The sequence below is a fragment of the Rhinolophus ferrumequinum genome, chromosome 17 (genome assembly GCF_004115265.2).
Source record: "Rhinolophus ferrumequinum isolate MPI-CBG mRhiFer1 chromosome 17, mRhiFer1_v1.p, whole genome shotgun sequence".
Lineage (NCBI taxonomy): Eukaryota > Metazoa > Chordata > Mammalia > Chiroptera > Rhinolophidae > Rhinolophus > Rhinolophus ferrumequinum.
In genome coordinates, this window is record NC_046300.1 from 7,130,049 (window position 1) to 7,146,584 (window position 16,536).

The 16,536-nt window shown below is 57.6% G+C and overlaps 2 protein-coding genes across 2 annotated transcripts; both read left to right on the plus strand.

The window, feature by feature from the left end:
- The first annotated feature begins 4 nt into the window (after positions 1 to 4).
- Positions 5 to 12,117, plus strand: LOC117037112 (laminin subunit beta-2). Its single transcript, XM_033132838.1, has 25 exons — positions 5 to 1,259; positions 1,378 to 1,559; positions 1,737 to 1,851; positions 1,923 to 1,996; positions 2,100 to 2,288; positions 2,361 to 2,424; positions 3,799 to 3,998; positions 4,088 to 4,208; positions 4,286 to 4,474; positions 4,567 to 4,746; positions 4,878 to 4,990; positions 5,559 to 5,638; positions 5,722 to 5,878; positions 6,132 to 6,278; positions 6,434 to 6,592; positions 6,680 to 6,801; positions 7,782 to 7,902; positions 8,375 to 8,567; positions 8,660 to 8,803; positions 8,897 to 9,128; positions 9,208 to 9,371; positions 9,709 to 9,948; positions 10,040 to 10,260; positions 11,176 to 11,272; positions 11,711 to 12,117. Exons 1-25 carry the CDS (start codon positions 1,256 to 1,258, stop codon positions 12,115 to 12,117), a joined length of 3,915 nt encoding a protein of 1,304 aa, XP_032988729.1. The 5' UTR covers positions 5 to 1,255.
- Positions 12,118 to 12,286: 169 nt separating this feature from the next.
- Positions 12,287 to 16,037, plus strand: LOC117036657 (laminin subunit beta-2). Its single transcript, XM_033131740.1, has 9 exons — positions 12,287 to 12,439; positions 12,618 to 12,874; positions 13,006 to 13,170; positions 13,280 to 13,418; positions 13,816 to 14,002; positions 14,083 to 14,224; positions 14,406 to 14,579; positions 14,783 to 14,939; positions 15,196 to 16,037. The coding sequence occupies exons 2-9, from the start codon at positions 12,665 to 12,667 to the stop codon at positions 15,327 to 15,329; spliced, it is 1,308 nt and encodes a 435-aa protein (XP_032987631.1). The 5' UTR covers positions 12,287 to 12,439; positions 12,618 to 12,664; the 3' UTR covers positions 15,330 to 16,037.
- The last annotated feature ends 499 nt before the right edge of the window (positions 16,038 to 16,536 follow it).

Here is a 16,536-nt window from a genome sequence, read left to right on the forward strand (position 1 = left end):
CCTGGTAGCTGGGAGCAGGTCATCGGTGTGAGTGATGGGATGGTGTGAAGGGGCAGCTTCCCGGCCCCTCTGGGGATGTGAGAGGCAGCCCCGGAGTACAGGGACAGAGCCACTCAGATGGGACACGTCCCCTTGGGGCTGCCCTGGTTTGTTATCCAGATAGGCCCCATGCAGGAGGACAATAAGTGGCTGTGCAGGGAACCTTGCACCCCAAAAGTTGTTAGGCCAGGAAAGGGGGTTTTGTACTGCTCCCCAGAGGCCGTGCAGACAGCCTGGCCTTGTCTTCCAGCCTGCTCTGACTGAAACCCTGAGGGTTTGCCTGGGCTTGTCAGGGCCAGGGCCAGGGCCAGCCCTCAGATGGCTGACGTGCCTCTGCCTCTCCCCTCTGCTCCTTCCAGGAGAGTGACTAACCTCAACTTTTCCAGTTTGCCGCAGGGGGTTTGGGTTTGAGTCAGGGGCCAGAGCTCTGGGCCACAGAGTCTTTGACCAAGGGATTTTCTCCTTGGATGGGTGGGGTACTGTGGTATCTGAGCCAGGTGAGTGTCCAGACTGCCTCCATCATCAGTGCGCTCTGCCTGGGTTCCATGTGCTCTATCTGTTCCCAGGTCCAGCCTCATGCCTCCCCACGGACCTGTATGTTTCAGACTTTATCAGCTCTTCCTGCTTTTGAGAGGGGGCTGGGCTTTAAGCCCTGAACAAAACTAGTCCCTGCCCATCTGCCAGTCCTTTGCTGGCTGCCCAGCCTGAAAAGCAGTGGCTGGGGCTGGCAGGGAGGGGGATACATTCCCCAGAGGCTCCTGGAGACACACAGCCTTTCAGTGCTGGGGGTGGGAACCTCATTTGAATGAGAATCAGATCTTTTCTGTGTCTGTGGGTTAGTCTGAACCCTGGCCCCACTAGCCCCAGCTGCGTTGGATGGTGGACCTGCAAAGAAGCTCTGCTTCTGCTCGTTTCTTGGTGGCCCTCCCCACCTTTATCTGGTGGCTGTTACTAATCTTTCCCCTGGGTTCAGCCTCCATTGGTTTCCCTTGCTCCCAGCTGCATGGTGGCCCCACAACCTGCATGCACCTTATCTCGGCTTTCGTCAACCATGTAAGTATGGGGAATGACCTGAGGGCCACACAGCTCTGCAAGGGCAGCCCAGCGTGGGGCCCACTGCCTCCTCTCTCTCAGGCCTGATTCCAGCTCCCATCGCCCAGGATCCCCAGCTGGGTTAGGCCCCTTCCTTTCGGTCCTGCTGCTGCTGCCACTACCAATGGGTGAGAGACTGGCTCTCCCTGAGAGCGGCCCAGAGGAGAAGGAGAAATTTCCAGGGCTCCCTGTGGGGTGGGGTGGGGGGTCCCCCTCGGATCTTAACTCAGGCCCTGCTCCTCCCAGTCCAGGCTCCCAGAACAATTACCCAGGAGGTGCCAGACCTGCTTCCCCCTTCCGGCTGCTCAAGCAGCATCTGCTACCCACCCACCGGCAACCTGATTGTTGGCCGTGGCCAGAGCCTTCGAACCTCATCGACCTGTGGACTCCAAGGCCCTGAGCCCTACTGCATTGTCAGTCACCTACAGGTGGGGAGGAGGCTGAGGGCTCTGGACATGGTATCTTAGTTTTCCTGGGAGGTTCTGCCCTGTGGGATTTCAGGTCATTGCTGGGGGCTAGAGGGAGAGGTCTGTGCTGTGAAGTTTCGGAGTGGGGTCCTGACCATGTACCTCCTGCCTGATCTATCTCCTTGGGCACTCCCCCAGGACTCTGAGAAGTGCTTCTTTTGTGACTCTCGGGGAAGGGGAGGCCATGGCATTGAGAATGTGATCTCCCGGAGTGGTCCCGATGGCAACAAGACCTGGTGGCAAGCAGAGAGCGGTGAGGGTGTTGTGCTTATATGTGGGGTCTGAGGTCAGGGCCTGGTCACTGACCAGGCCTTGTGCTTACAGGTGTTGAGAACGTTACCATCCAGCTAGACCTAGAGGGTGCCTTCTACTTCACCCATCTCATCATGACTTTCAAGGTGACCCAGTGCCCCAGCATAAAGGTTTGCTCTGTCCCTCCTAGCCTGATGGCCACCAGTGATGCTTGCCCCTGGTGACCCAAGGACCCTCTCCTGTCCCCAGACATTCCGCCCAGCAGCTTTGCTCCTTGAGCGCTCAGTGGACCATGGCCACTCGTGGCACGTGTACCGATACTTTGCCCACAACTGCTCAGGCCTCTTTCCAGGGATCCCTCCTGCCCCTGGCCACAGTGTTCATGACCTCGTCTGTGACCAGCGTTACTCGGACGTGGAGCCTTCCACTGAGGGCGAGGTTAGGCCCAGCGGAAGGGGGGGTTGGGCCGTGGGGTGAAGCCAGAGGCTCAGGCTTGCTTCTTCCTCTCAGGTAGTTTTCAAAGCCCTGGACCCAGCCATTCTGGTGGAGAACCCGAACAACCCCAAGATTCAGGGTAATCGTCCCCACAGCCAATCCAGTACTCCCTGCGTGTCAGGAGAGTCAGATGCTGCGGGGAGGTGAAGTCCTGCCTGGGTGTGTGTACCGGTGGGGCAGGGTGTTAGGCAGGCCAGCTCAGTCCCCCAGCTCTGCCCCATCGTGGTCCTCTATTGTGGTCCCTGGTATGGCCCCCATTTGTGTCCCATCATTGTTCCCCATAGCTGTGCCCAGTGCATAGGGACTGTCATGAATAGCAGTTGCCATCTCTGCCCCATCACTGAACTCCTTTGTGAGGCCCTATTGTGGTCCCCATCACTGCTCTCCATGCTAGCCCCCAACACTGCCCCCCATATCTCTGCTCCTATCACTGTACCTCAATTCTCCCCTTTGTGAGCCTCCATCACTGCGCGGAGACTTGGTCCCCCTATCTGTTGGCCCTCCCACTTGATGGATCATCCTGGCCTTAGTTAGTGCCCTGCATCCCGGCAGCTGCCTCTAGGTGGCGCCGAGGTGTCTCTGGGTGTGACCTCTTGTAAAGCCAAAGTCTTTGTTCAAGGTCGAGAGACTCAACATAATCCGACAAGGCAGCCCCGAGCCAGGCCAGGATGATGAATGTCCATAGCACGAGGACAGACCCCAAACTAGCTTTTTCTCTATGTTCTCCACCCTCCTTAACTGGTGATTACCAACTGCTCACCCTGAGCTCCCACACTAGGTCTCCAAGCAACTGGCGCTTGTTCCTTTCATCAGGAGAAAGGGGAGATCTGACAAAGGAGAAATACAGGAAATAGACTTGGCCTGGTAACTGACTTAGGTGTGAAGCAGAAAGAGGAGCCGTGGACCCATCTCTCTATCCATGTGTACATTTCACGAGTGCCCATCGAGCCCCACTGTGTGCCAGCCACCTGAGCACTGCTCACTGGGGAACAGATAGACAAGGTTCCTGTCTTCTTGGAGCTGACATAAAAATGAGACAGTTGACAAATAAGCAAACAAGCTAATACCTTATGTGGTTTGGATGATGAGCTGATTTCTAGTTTGGATGATGAGCTGGGGAGTGGAATCCTTTACAGCACTGGGGAAGCAGGTTTCAAATATCTAGAGGCCAGAACGGGGTGTCCGGGAAGTAGTGGGATGTGTAGGTCGCAGCTCAGGAGTGACATCAGGGCCGGAGCAGCACAGAGGCGGAATTATCACCAGTAGGCTGTGGTCATACTAAAATGTTCTGTCCAGGGGTCAGTGGGAGTCCTATAGCAGGGGGCGGGAGGAGGTGGCTGCAATGACGCAGGGGGCAGAGGGGAGGGACCTCCCATCCCCGATTCCTTCCCCTCTATCCCAGCCATAGAGGAATGGCGACCAATGCACATGAGGTCCCACAATCTGTCTCCAGAGTTCCTCCGTGTGACTAATCTCCGTGTGAACTTTTCCAAGCTGCACACACTGGGTGACAGGCCCCCGGGGGGCCTCACGGGACACCCCTTCTACTACTACGCCCTCTATGAGCTCGTGGCCCAAGGCAGCTGCCTGTGCCATGGCCATGCCTCTGAGTGCAGGCCCGTACCTGGGGCACCAGCCAATGTGGAAGGCATGGTGAGCCCCACGGGAGGGGCACCCTGTGGCTGGTGGGGTGGGCAAACTGGGGAACTGGGGCAGACTTGTTGTGTCCTCCTTCCTGCCAGGTGCATGGCCTTTGTGTCTGCCGCCACCACACAGCTGGTACCCACTGTGAGCTCTGCCAAGACCTGTACCAGGACCACCCATGGCACGCAGCAGAGCCTGGGCACTCCCACGCCTGCCGGGGTAGGTGCCCTACTCTGTCAGGCCATACGTGCTGTGGGTCAGCCCACTCCACATCCACCTTCCTTGTTCTTCCCCAGAATGTGAGTGCCATGGGCATGCCCGCAGTTGTCACTTTGACATGGCCCTTTATCTGGCATCTGGCAACGTGAGTGGAGGCGTGTGTGACGCATGTCAGCATAACACAGCTGGGCGCCACTGTGAGCTCTGCCAGCTCTTCTTCCACCGAGATCCGTGGGAAGATCCCCGTTCCCCTCACTCCTGCAAACGTGAGCCCTCAGATCCCAACCCTGACCCCGCCGATCCTTCCACTCCACGGTGACCTCTGACCTAACTGTCCTCACTCTGACCCCTGATCCAGCCTGTGACTGTGACCCTATGGGTACCCTGGAAGGTGGTTTATGTGATACACACACAGATGAGACCCGTGGCCTCCTCTCTGGGCAGTGTCGCTGCAAAGTAAACGTCTGGGGCCAGCGCTGTGACTCCTGCCGGCCCAATCACTATGGTCTGAGCGTTACCCAGTCAGAGGGCTGCCAGCGTGAGTGACCCTGAGAGTGGACCCCCCACCCCTATGTCCTCCTTGCTCTGCCCCCAGTCACTGCCCTGATAACACATGCGCCCCCCCCCCTGCAGCAGTCCCATGAGCACCCTGAGAGCCTTATGCCTTAGCCTGCAGGTGTAACCCCCAGGGCCGGGTCCCTGGCACTCAGGCCTGTGATCCCTCCAGCGGTGCCTGTCATTGCAAACGCTTTGTCTCTGGACGGGACTGCAGCCGTTGTCTGGTGAGCCTTGACCGACCTTCTGATTTGACCTTGATCTTGGGTGCTGAGCTTCTAGAAGCTGACAGGTATAAGGCTATAATCAGTGTGACTGTAAAGTGGGCCTGGCACATGAGGTGGTGCCACTTCCTGACCTGGTCACCAGGTCAGTGGCACCTTGGCTAGCTGAACCAGCATATGCCCTCAGGTGGGAGCTTTGGAAACAGAAGGAAAAGCAATGAAACAAGATCCAGCAGTATTATATATTAGGTTGAAAGGTGTTTCACAGCCAACGTGTTTGAAGGAAGACTTAGTCCAAGGAACAGCTCCATCCCCTTCTTGCTGTTCCTCAAACATTACAAATCCTTCGTTTAACTTTTCTTTTAACCTTGGCAGTGTCCTTCTCTTCTTGCCGCTTATCTCCTGTCCATGAAGCCATGCAGGCGTTACACCAGGGTCTCCTCTGCCCTCTCCTCCGCCTCAGGCAGAGGAGCATTCAAACCCTGTACCCAGCCCCTTTCCTGCAACAGGCAGTCCCAGGCCCCTGATCCTCCTCTTCCTGTCCTTCCTCCATCCCCCTGCTCTCTTACAGCCCGAGTTCTGGGGTCTGAGCAGTGACTCTCTAGGCTGCCGGCCCTGTGACTGTGACTTTGGGGGTGCCTACAGCAACAGGTACAAGGCAGGGCCTGGGGGTGGGGCAAGTGGCAAAAACTGGGTGTTGATTCTGCCCTCTCCCTGTCCCCATGCTCACTCAGGTGTTCTGCAGGGGAGGGCCTCTGTCTGTGCCGCCCCCATCTCCATGGCCGCCGCTGCAATGAACTCCAATCTGGGCACTTCTGTGCTGCCCTTGACCAGGCTACTGCTGAAGCGGAACTTGGCCAGGGCCTCCAGCCAGCTGACCCCCAGCTGCCTGTACGTGTCCAGGAGGGTCAGGGGTGGGAGGAAATCAAGGCTCAGCCCTTGGAGCTCAGGGGAAGGAGGGAGTGTCCAAAGAGAGCTAGTTGGAAGAAGAGTTTGGGCAGGCTTAGAAGATGAGGAAGTCCAGGTGGGGGCTGTCAGCATGGTCAGAGGTTTGGTGTCTTGGGCACAACCTGTATTCCCAAGACAGTGTAGGAGAGGACAGGGCCAGAATGTCAGAGGACACTGATATCCCACTTGCCCCCAGGGAGGCCCCTGGCCTGCTCCTCCCAACTGTACACAAGCCCCAGGGACCTCCCCTGGTTGGCTCCAGCCCCGACTTTGGAGACAGCGTGACCCTCGATGTGCCCTCTACCCTGCTAGACGGGCCCGTTACAGCCACAAGCTGCCCAAGGTGAGGAGTCTACAGAGTGGGCTAGGGTCCCCGGTTCTAGGGTCTTAATAGGGACTGGGCCCAAGCTCTGGGGGTCTTGAGGGAAGGGAACCTAAGTGTTGAGGGTCCTCGGTCCTGGAGTGGTCTGAGTCTGGGACTCTGTGTCTCACATCCAGGACCCAAAAGAGCCCGTGCCCCTGCATCCAGGAGCTGGCTCTGCACTGTGGACTGGCTTGGACTTTGCACGTGTGGTTGATGGAGCTGGCCTCTCTCTGCTCGCTCCCACAGTGCCTCGTGCCCTGGAGTATGACATTGTCTTGCGCTATGAGACCCAAGTCAGTGGCATGAGTGCCAGGCAGGTGGATGGGTGGTACTGGTTGGTGGGTAGGGGCATTTCTATGACTGCTGACCCCTGACTCTAGGCACCTGAAGACTGGCAGGCATTAGTCAGGGTCCGTGCCCAGTCACTGCCCAGCAGCGCTCGCTGTGCCCATCTGCTGCCCTCAGAGCAGCTGTTCCAGGCGGCCTTGACCCATGCACACAGGTAGGCAGGACCCTGTGACTCCCAGTACCAAGACCCTATTATGTTGCCAATACATTTGAAACAACACCCAGTGGAAACAACAACATGGAAAATTCCCAGTATGGAATACTGTGTTTCCCTGAAAATAAGACCTAGCTGGACCTTCAGCTCTAATGCATCTTTTGGAGCAAATCTTATATAAGACCTGGTATTATATTATATTATATTATATTATATTATATTATATTATATTATATTTATTATATCATACCTGGTCTTATAGTAAAGTAAGACCTGGTCTTATACCTGGTCTTACAGTAAAGTAAGACCCGGTCTTATATTAAAATAAGGGGCCAGCTGGGTGGCTCAGGTGGTAGGAGCGCTGTGCTCCTAAGGCCAAGGTCGCCGGTTCGAATCCCACGAGAGCCAGTGAGCTGCACCCTCTACAGCAACAATTGCTCTCCCTGGAGCGGGGCTGCTGTGTGCTGCCGTGGGCTGCTCTGTGCTGCCAGGAGCGGCCGATGGCCAGTGTTAGTGGCCGGTAACCTGCCTGATCGCTGACGATGGGCGACTGACTGCCTCAGGTGGGGTGGGAGCACAAGGCTCACAATACCAGCATGGACCAGGGAGCTGTGTCCTACACAACTAGACTGAGAAACAATTGCTTGAACCAGAGTTTGGAGGGGGGGAGGTGGAAGAAGGGGAAAAAAGAAAAAAAAAAAGACCAGGTCTTATATTAATTTTTGCTCCAAAAGACACATTACAGCTGATGGTCCGGCTAGGTCTTATTCTTGGGGAAACATGGTATCATCACATCAAAGAACAATTGAAACAGGGACTTAATTTAAAATGGAGCAGGATTTAAGAAACTGGTCATTTTCTATTTGCCCATATGGTGAAATGTTGGATCCAATAATTGCACAACGGAAATGGGGCACCCTGGGACCACATGATTATGACCTTCTTACCCCACCCTTCCTCCTCTCCCCTACTCCCTGCAGAGCTGTGGTTCTATCCAGACCTTTCTGCTTTGAACCGGGAACACGCTACTCCATGACCCTGCGGCTGTGGCGGACCAAAGCCGTGCACAGGCCTGAGGCGAGCACCATCCTTCTGGATTCGGTGAGACCCCCCATTTGGGGAGAACAAATCGTAGCAGGCCATTACAGGCTGGGCGACGGGGCTCTCAGGGGTCTGGAGTGGTACCAAGAGGACTGAGGCAAGTGGGAGGAGAATCCAGATGAGAAAAGCACATGCCGGAGAGGAGGTGAGAGTAGACAGGGACCTTACAGGACGCTGTGGGCTAGGAGAGGGGCTTAGCCTTTATCCTGGGGCAGTGGGGAACTGTGGAAGGGACTTGAGCAGGGAAGAGACATGGGGAGAATAGATTGTTAGGAGGAGGCTGCTGCAATGGACAAGTGGCGTGGCCTGAACTAGATTGGGGGCATTGGAGAGGAAGGAGAAACAGACTCCAAAGAGAAATAAGAAAAGGGCTGGGAGAGGTTGTGAGGGCCTATACAAGAAGGGTCATAGGTGTTCGTGAGTGGGGTTGGCTCATTGCCCCCCTGCCTGCCACCCTCCACCCTCCTACCAGATTGTGCTCCTGCCACGGGTGAAGGAGTTGCCTGGGCTGAGATCCGTGGACCCCGGGGCCGCAGGGCGATTGCAGGAGCTCCACAAAGCGGGCTGCCTGGATGCAGCGAGGACGGGTCTCTCTAGCACCATGGCTGAGGCCTGTGCCCGCCTCGTCTGCAGCATCTCGGCTCTGCTCCACGGGGGTGGCCTCCGTGAGTGTGTGCCCCTGGCTTGAGGGGGCTGCAGGATAGGGGTTACAGGAGGCACCATGAGGCTTGTCTGATCTTGCCCTTTTTCCTGCTAGCCTGTGAGTGCCACCCCCAGGGCTCACTGAGCACTGAGTGTGCCCTGCTGGGTGGGAAGTGCCCCTGCCGTCCTAACATCATTGGTCGTACCTGTGACCACTGCATGCCTGGAACATATGGCTTCGGTCCCACTGGCTGCAGTGGTGAGCCTTCAGGGTCAGTGGGTGTGGGTATGGGGGCTGGGACCAGCCATATCCTTTCTCTGCATGGCTTGATCACCCTATCATTCCCCACAGAGTGCCACTGCCACTCCAAGGGTGCCATCAGTGCCATCTGTAACCCTATGAGTGGACAGTGCACATGCCGGGCAGGCCTTGCTGGTCGCCGCTGTGATCGCTGCCTCCCTGGCCGATGGGGTTTCCCACACTGCCAGCCCTGTGCCTGTAATGGGCATGCTGAGTTGTGCCACCCACTTACAGGCATCTGCCAGGCCTGCCATGGAGCCACAACAGGCTGGCACTGTGAGAGGTGAGCACTGCCACTGGAAGGGTTGGGTGGGAATTAGAATGAGAGGGCCAGGCTCCATTCCACATGCTACTGCCCCCAGGTGCTTGGACGGCTACTATGGAGACCCCACCCTGGGCTCAGGCGAGCAATGCCGGCCCTGCCTCTGTCCTGGTCACCCTGGCTCTGGCTTCTATCACGGGACTTCCTGCCATGTGGACAGTGCAAGTGGACGTGTCCTGTGCCTCTGTGCACCTGGCTATGCAGGTGAGGCATGGTTGGCAGAGGCAAACCCACGGACCTGCTCTCTTGTTTATAATCCAGTCAGGTCCACGAGGCGAATCTTTGCCAGTGCCATCTGTATGTTGAGCTGCAGGTTGGGTACCTCTCCTCAAGGGGTTCCCATTTGGGGGAGAGAGGATCAAATGTGAGGAATTACAGGCTTGGAATTTGGAAGCCAGGAAGATGGGCCATAACGTAGCTATTGTGTCCTCTGCCCTCCTGGCTAGACCTTAGACTTTCTGGCGGGGTTTCAGGGACCCATTATCCCCAGAGTTCCAGAAAGACATCTGAGACAATCTACACATACCCCAATCCTCTCCAGGCCCCCGCTGTGACCGCTGTTCCTCCGGCTACTTTGGGCGCCCTTGGCCAGGAGGAGACCCCAGAAGGAGTCCATGCCGGCCCTGCCAGTGCAACAACAATATTGATCCCCGTGATCCTGCTGCCTGTGACCCCCACAGTGGGCACTGCCAGCGCTGTCTACACCACAGCCATGGCCCTGGCTGTGCCCACTGCAGGCCTGGCTTCCACGGCAGTGCCTTGCGCCCAGGGGGCTGCCGGCGTGAGTGTGTGGGGTGGGGTGGGTGGAGACATCCCAGGTGGGTGGGTAGGTTCTCTTTCCTCTGTTGCTGCCAAGCCCTTCCTATTCCTAGGCTGCAGCTGTGACCCCCGCGGCACTGTTCCTGCGAGGTGCCCATCTAGAGCTGAAGCCTGCTTCTGCAACCAGGTCAGCGGGCAGTGCCCCTGCCGCCCCCACACACTGGGGCGGGACTGTAGCCGCTGTGCCCCCCGCTTCTGGAACCTGGGGGGGTCCCGGGGCTGCGAGCCCTGCAGCTGCCATGCCCAACACGCTTTGCAGCCGGTGTGTCACCCGGTGAGTGAGCTCATGTTGCACATAGCACGTGGCGGTGTCCAGGTGTGAGTGGATGGGTGTGTGCCTATGACAGGGTGTAACTCATGGCTGGTGTGAGTATTCAGGTGACCACCAGCACTGGTGTATGTGTGGCTGCAAACAGCTCTGTGAATCTCTGTTCTTGTGTGACATTAACTGAGCTAGCGGCGGGGCCTGGGGAGAGCAGACAGGAGCCTGCATGTGCCCTAACCCATGCGTTAGAGTATAGGTGAACCCCTGTGTGTAGGTCATGGCTGATCCCCGTGATCCTGCTGCCTGCGACCCCCACAGCGGGCACTGCCAGCGCTGTCTACACCACAGCCATGGCCATGGCTGTGCCCACTGCAGGCCTGGCTTCCACGGCAGTGCCTTGCGCCCAGGGGGCTGCCGGTGTGAGTGTGGAATGGGCATGGCGGTGGGGGTTGGGGGGGTGCTGGGAAGGAGGCTGAGGAGACACAGGCAGAGGGTTAGGATGGAGAGCTGGTACAGGAGAGAGGGATGGCCATGGGAAGCGAATGTTTCCAGGAGAGTGGTGGGCCACTGAATGAGATGAGGCATGAAGTGTTCTTGCTTCCTTGGTGAGGAGAGGGTGAGAGTTGGGGTGAAGGAGGCATGGGAGTGAGTTATGGAGACTGGGGTGTTCGAGAGGAGCAAAGCGCAGCAGGTCAGAAGTTGAGAACCCAGAGGGTCTATGGGAGGCAAGGCTGGCAAAGTGGGGAGGTGGGGCTGGTCAAGGGGGTCAGGCGAGAGGAAGCAGGAAGCAGCCAAGTGCAGGTGTGGGTGTGCCAGGAGCCGGAGCAGGGCGCAGAGGGAAAGACGGTGTGCTCTGGCGTATCTTCTCCGTCTCCCAGAGGAGTCTTTTTGTTCCTGCTGACGGGTCTGCATGCTTTCTCTCAGGTCACGGGTCAGTGTCCCTGCCGGGCAGGATTTGGGGGCCGCACATGCTCCAGGTGTCAGGATGGGTACTGGGGTGACCCGGAGCAGGAGTGCAGAGGTGAGGGGGCATGCACGTGAACCACCACCATGGGCGAGGCTGCCGTGAAGGCGCCACTGGGTGTGGAGCAGCAGGGGAGCGTGGGGTTTTCCTGAGGGAGATTACAGCATGCTGATCACTGTTTGCTCCAAAACTTCAAGAAAGACTTGTGAAAACAACTGTAGGGAAACAGTGTTGGCAAAACCAGGTGGAGTATGCCTGCAGAGGACTCATTTGTGGCTCTTTCCTGACCCCACCTGTCAGTCCTTGGCCCTAGTTGACCCCTGACTGGGCTGTAGACTCTCTGCATCCCTGTGCTGTTTTCCTGCCCAAAGGCTGCCGTGCAGTGTGGCCTCTCTGGCCAGGGTACATGCCAGGGCCCATGGCAGATCTGAGCAGTGGCTTAGGCAAGGGCAAGTGCTCCCTTCTTCCTGCTCTGACCCTGTCTCTCCCCCACAGCCTGTGCCTGCGACCCACAGGGCTCCATGTCGCCCAGCTGTGACCCATACACAGGTGCCTGCCTCTGCAGAGAGGGCATCTCAGGGCAGAGGTGCCAGGCATGTGCCCGTGGCTCCAGAGGTGGCTTCCCACACTGCACGTCCTGCCCTACCTGTTTTACCTCTTGGGACCAACGCCTGGCTCTACTCCAGCTGCAGCTGGAAGCTATGGCCCAAGAGGTGGCCGCCCTATGCCAGGGGATGCCTGGCTGGAGTGCTAGGGGCCGAGGCGGACAACTGCAGGCCCTGGAGGGGATACTCCAGCAGGCACAGACGCTGCTCCTGGAATCTCCTTCACCCACTGTGGGCACCCTGCAGCAACTTACCGAGTGGATCGCTGGACTCAGGCAAGGGGTTTGGGGTCAGTAGGGAGGAGGTCTCCAGCCAGCTTCCCAGAAAGAGGGATTCAGAGGGTCACAGGTTGGCCTGTCAGAGTCCTGGGTCTGGGAGTCAAGTGGGTTTTCTTGAGTGAGGAATCATGGAGGAGAGGACATCTCCAGCCATGCTGTTGCTCCATCTTCCCACAGGAGGGAAATGACTACTCTGCCCCAGACACTGTGGGCCACAGGACAGGTTGTGGCAGAAAGAGAGCTGTGGGTTAGGGGGCAATGTGAACGTCTGAAAGAGTTATCCCAGGAGCTAGACTGTGTCAAGGAGTTGGCCTGGTCCAGGAGGGCCACTAGAATCCAAGGTGAGGCCATATGGACGTGTGGGTGGGCAGCAGGAGAGGGCAGAGGCTAGGTTGGGTCAGGAGGAGGGGACCAGGTGCCCTTGCTGACATACCTGGGGGACCCAGGAGGTTGATTGACCCTGCCTCAGCCAGTGGAGCCCTAAGCCACCCCTCTGTCCATCCCTCCCATCTTCTGCAGATGCTGAGGCCCAGGTCTCTTCAGCTGCCCTGCTTTCCCAGGAGGCCATGCTTGGAGCCCAGATAGTGGCCACACTTGGAGGACCAGACAGCATCCTGGGACAGGCCCGAGAGGCCCGGCAGTGGACAGAGCAGCTGCTACGGGGGACCGCCCAGCCTATAGGGACAGCTATGTGGGAGTTGAAACTGAAGGGGCTGGTCGACAGGGTCCAGACGCTGCACCCACAGCTTCTGGAACTCCTAGTCAAAGCTGGAGTGGTGGGTGGAGATATGGATCACTGTGGGGGTTTTGCCAAGGCGAGGACTCTCTCCTAGGAGTAACCTGGGTGTAGGGCAAAAGGCAAAGGGAATCTGAGATGTGCATTCTGGATCCCCTATCTTGTTTGCAGGAATGCAGGGGTCAAGGACCTGGGCCGGCCTGTGTTCCTCTACCCTGTGGTGTTCCCTCTTGCCCTGGGACCCTGCCCACTGCCCAGTGGGCTCTGGTTGCCTCCCGTAACTCCTCCAATAGCCTGGACATAGCAACCACAGCCTTGGAGCAGCGTCAGCAACTGGTACAAAGCCATGGTGGCCATGGATGGGAGCTAGGGGGAGTCACAGGGGACCATGGCTTAGCCATGGGATTGCTGGAGACACATTCCATATCTGAACCCTACCCACCAGCTGCAGCAAATCCAGGCCACAGCAAGCTCCACGGGAATCCAGGCTCAGGAGATCTGGCATCGTGCAAGGGGGCCCTGGGCTGTGGCCACCATGGCCCCTGTGCAGGCAATTGTGCATATCATCCAGCGTTTTCTCCTGGGTACATGTCTGCTTGTTGTGTGTCCACATCTGAGGGCAGGGGCAGGCAGGTATCCAGGTCACCGCTATGACACTCCTTCCAGAATAAGGAATACACTGAAGGGCTCACCAGCGGTCAGATGGCAGCATTAGTGCACTGGTAAACGTTTAACAACTGGCTGGGGCTCAGAGGGAACTGATTAGTGTTTGTCAATTTCTATGATGTAAGTAATCCCACCATGGCTGATGAGTCTACCTACCATTTAACATCTGATTCACAAAATTCCTGAAAATGTAACAATTGTCTCTTGTAAGCCTCCAACACACCATGCATTTGTGTCAGAGGCAGGGTCAGTGAGAAAGAAGTTAGGGTCAGGGGTCAGAGTTCACATCCAAGATTCCTACCCTGGTCCCCACAGATGAAGGTGCAGATGCTAAGAGTGTGGAGCTGGTGGCATGGCGTGCGCTGGCAGTGCCCCTCCCCCAGGGTGGGGCAGCAGGCATTGCCCTTCTGCTGGATCAGATCCAGGGTGCCTTCCCTGCACCAGACGGAGGCCGAGAGCTTCCCAGAGCTGAAGGTGTCCTCCGTCAGGCACAGGAGACCAGGTGAAGGGCCAGAAGGCTGGAGGCAGAAGTCAGAGGGTGGGGAGGAAAGGGATGCCCGCCTGATCATCTGCACCCTTCAGGGAGGGTACAGCCTGGGCCCATGACCAAGCGCTGGATGTTCAGGGTGTGCTGGCTGAGGCGGGAACTCACGCAAGAGCTGCAGAGGAAGGTCTGCAGGTGGTGAAACAGACACTCGGAGGCCTGGAGGCCAGTGTACAGGAGGTGATTCCCCCTCGAACCCCTCAGCTCCCTTGTATCGTACCTCTTGTTCAGTTGCTGCTGTGGCCCCATTCTCTCCCTGAGGTCCGTGACCCGCTGTGATCCCATGATGCTACCATGTAGACACTCTATTTAGTTGCTGCCCTGGTGTGACCTCCCTGTGATCCTCTGACCTTTGCCTCAGGTGGCAGGGTGCCTAGCCCGGGTGACACTGGCAGTAGATGTGACCCCGGTCCTGGGGCTTCCGTCCAGTGCAGCTGTAGCTCTCAGGACTCGCCTGGCATTGAGTCAGCGACAGGTCCAGGAGGCAGAGGAGCGTGCAGCACATGCCATGGGCTTGGCTGGGGGCCTGGGCAAGGTGAGATGGGAACAGTAGACATCGGGCTCTCAGGGAACCTTCTGGAACAGGGTGAAGTGGGGTTAAGGTGGGGACTGGGCTATACTGGGCTGAGGCAGGGTCTTGATTCTAAAACCCCCATGCCCCCCAGGAACCTTAGGCAACGATGTGTTTGGGACAGTAGGGTCTAGGTGGGGTGGGTTTCAGGTGCAGTCCTTCTCTAGGAGATGCAGGTGGCCCGGATAGGTGTGGCGGAGTTGCAGGAGGGCACATACAGCCTGATGGCTACGGTGCAGGACGCTGAAAAGAGAATACAGCGAACGCGAGCTGAGGCCCAAGAGCTGCTGAAGCGGGTGCAGAACAGCTGGAGCCGCCTGGAGGGTGTGTGGCTGGGCCATGGTGGGGTGGGGACCAGGTGGGGCAGGGTCACAACAGGGGTGGTATGGGAGGATCAGGGCTGGGTCCAGGTCAGGTCCAGATTCCTGTAGGGATCAGGGCTGGGGTCAAAGTTCAGCAGAGGAGGTCAAATGTAAATTAGGGTTAGAACTTATTTAGGGATGGGGTCTGAGTCAGGGTCATGACAGAGATGAGGACCAGGGTCAGAGCTCAGAGCCTGGCTCAGATGACTGCTTCCTAGGGTTGGAGCGCCGTCTGGTGCGGAATGAGCAAGCACTGGGCAAGAAGGTGGCCACCCTGTGGGCCCTGGAGCAGCGGGCAGCAGAGCTGCTTGAGCACATGCAGCTATGGGCCACCGCATATGCCACTTGCTGACTGCTGTCTGTGGATGCCAAAAAGGGACTCTGGGACTACCTGGGTGACTCAAAGTGACGCCAGAGTGACCCAGGAATCTCCTGACCTTGAGGGACCACAGACCCCATTGAGTGCCCACTGACCCTGAGTGACCGCCATGTTACCCCATGGTGTCCTTCAGTGGCCCTCTGACCCTGAGAAACTAGAGAGATCATGTAAAACTCTGAGGCCATCTGGCGACCCTGACCCTGATAGTTCCTTATCTCAGAGTGATGTACAATTCTGAGTCACCTGTAGTATCCCTGAGCCCCCCAGGTTGACTACATGACCCCCAGGGTGACTGGGGTCCCCTACTCCAGATAATGGGTAACTCCCAGAGACCCTGAAAGTTCAGCAGATTGACCCCCTGCCCAGATTCCCCTTGTGAAGCCAGGTGATTCCCCTAAAGAATCCCAGGCTTCTCCCCTGGGTCCACAGCTCCAGATACTCTGCCCCGGGCCCCACAGAACCAGCCCGACCTAGCCCTACAGATCTTCCGAGTTCGAGGTCCCAGCCGCCCTCCCAGGGGCCTGGGTGGGGCAAGCGATCGCCGGCAGCCCGCATTCCAAGCCTGGGCTTCTGCGCTCCCGGCAGGCCGGAAAGTCCGGAGCGGATAACTAGCTATAAGATCTGGATCCATTCACTGCTTCTCCCATTGGTCTGTTGGCAATGCAGCACCCAGTTTCTTACCGGACGACTGAGAAAGCACCTCTTGTGCCTACTCACTGTAGTGACTAAGGGAGGCGGAGACCCCTGGAGCCATGCCTTGGGCAGGGGATGGCCTTTCTCCATCTGTCTCCCTAACCCCATCTTGTCTTGTCCCTTGGGTGGGGCGTCCTAAAGCTTTCCAAATCCCTGAATAGAGGTGCTTGACGCCCTGAGTGGGTCCTCCCATTCCCTGCTGATGCTGGAGCCCTGGGACTGAATACCTATTTGCTCGTAACTTCCACAGCACCCACGACCCTGGGGACAAAGGTTAGTTTTCATGGGCTGTTTGAGGTCTCAAAGATCAGATTCTTCACCTTTGCTCATTCCATGGCTCCCCTACTTGGTGTGCCCCTTGACTTGTGGCCTACAGCCCCAAACCCCGACCTTCCCCTTGCTCTGCAGGGGTCTGGGCATGGGGGCACAATAAAGATTTGCAGGAAAGCTGGTCTGGATCTGGTTTCTGGAATGAGGGGCTTTTTTG

Excerpts from the sequence above, each read along its gene's own strand:
- LOC117037112 (XM_033132838.1), top strand. Across the intron at positions 4,209-4,285 it reads GCACTCCCACGCCTGCCGGG|AATGTGAGTGCCATGGGCAT; the intron begins GTAGGTGCCCTA and ends GTTCTTCCCCAG. Across the intron at positions 9,129-9,207 it reads ACAGGCTGGCACTGTGAGAG|GTGCTTGGACGGCTACTATG; the intron begins GTGAGCACTGCC and ends TACTGCCCCCAG.
- LOC117036657 (XM_033131740.1), top strand. The coding sequence starts at position 12,665 with ATGCTTGGAGCCCAGATAGTGGCCACACTTGGAGGACCAGACAGCATC. Across the intron at positions 14,003-14,082 it reads CGTCAGGCACAGGAGACCAG|GGAGGGTACAGCCTGGGCCC; the intron begins GTGAAGGGCCAG and ends TGCACCCTTCAG. Across the intron at positions 14,580-14,782 it reads TGGCTGGGGGCCTGGGCAAG|GAGATGCAGGTGGCCCGGAT; the intron begins GTGAGATGGGAA and ends GTCCTTCTCTAG.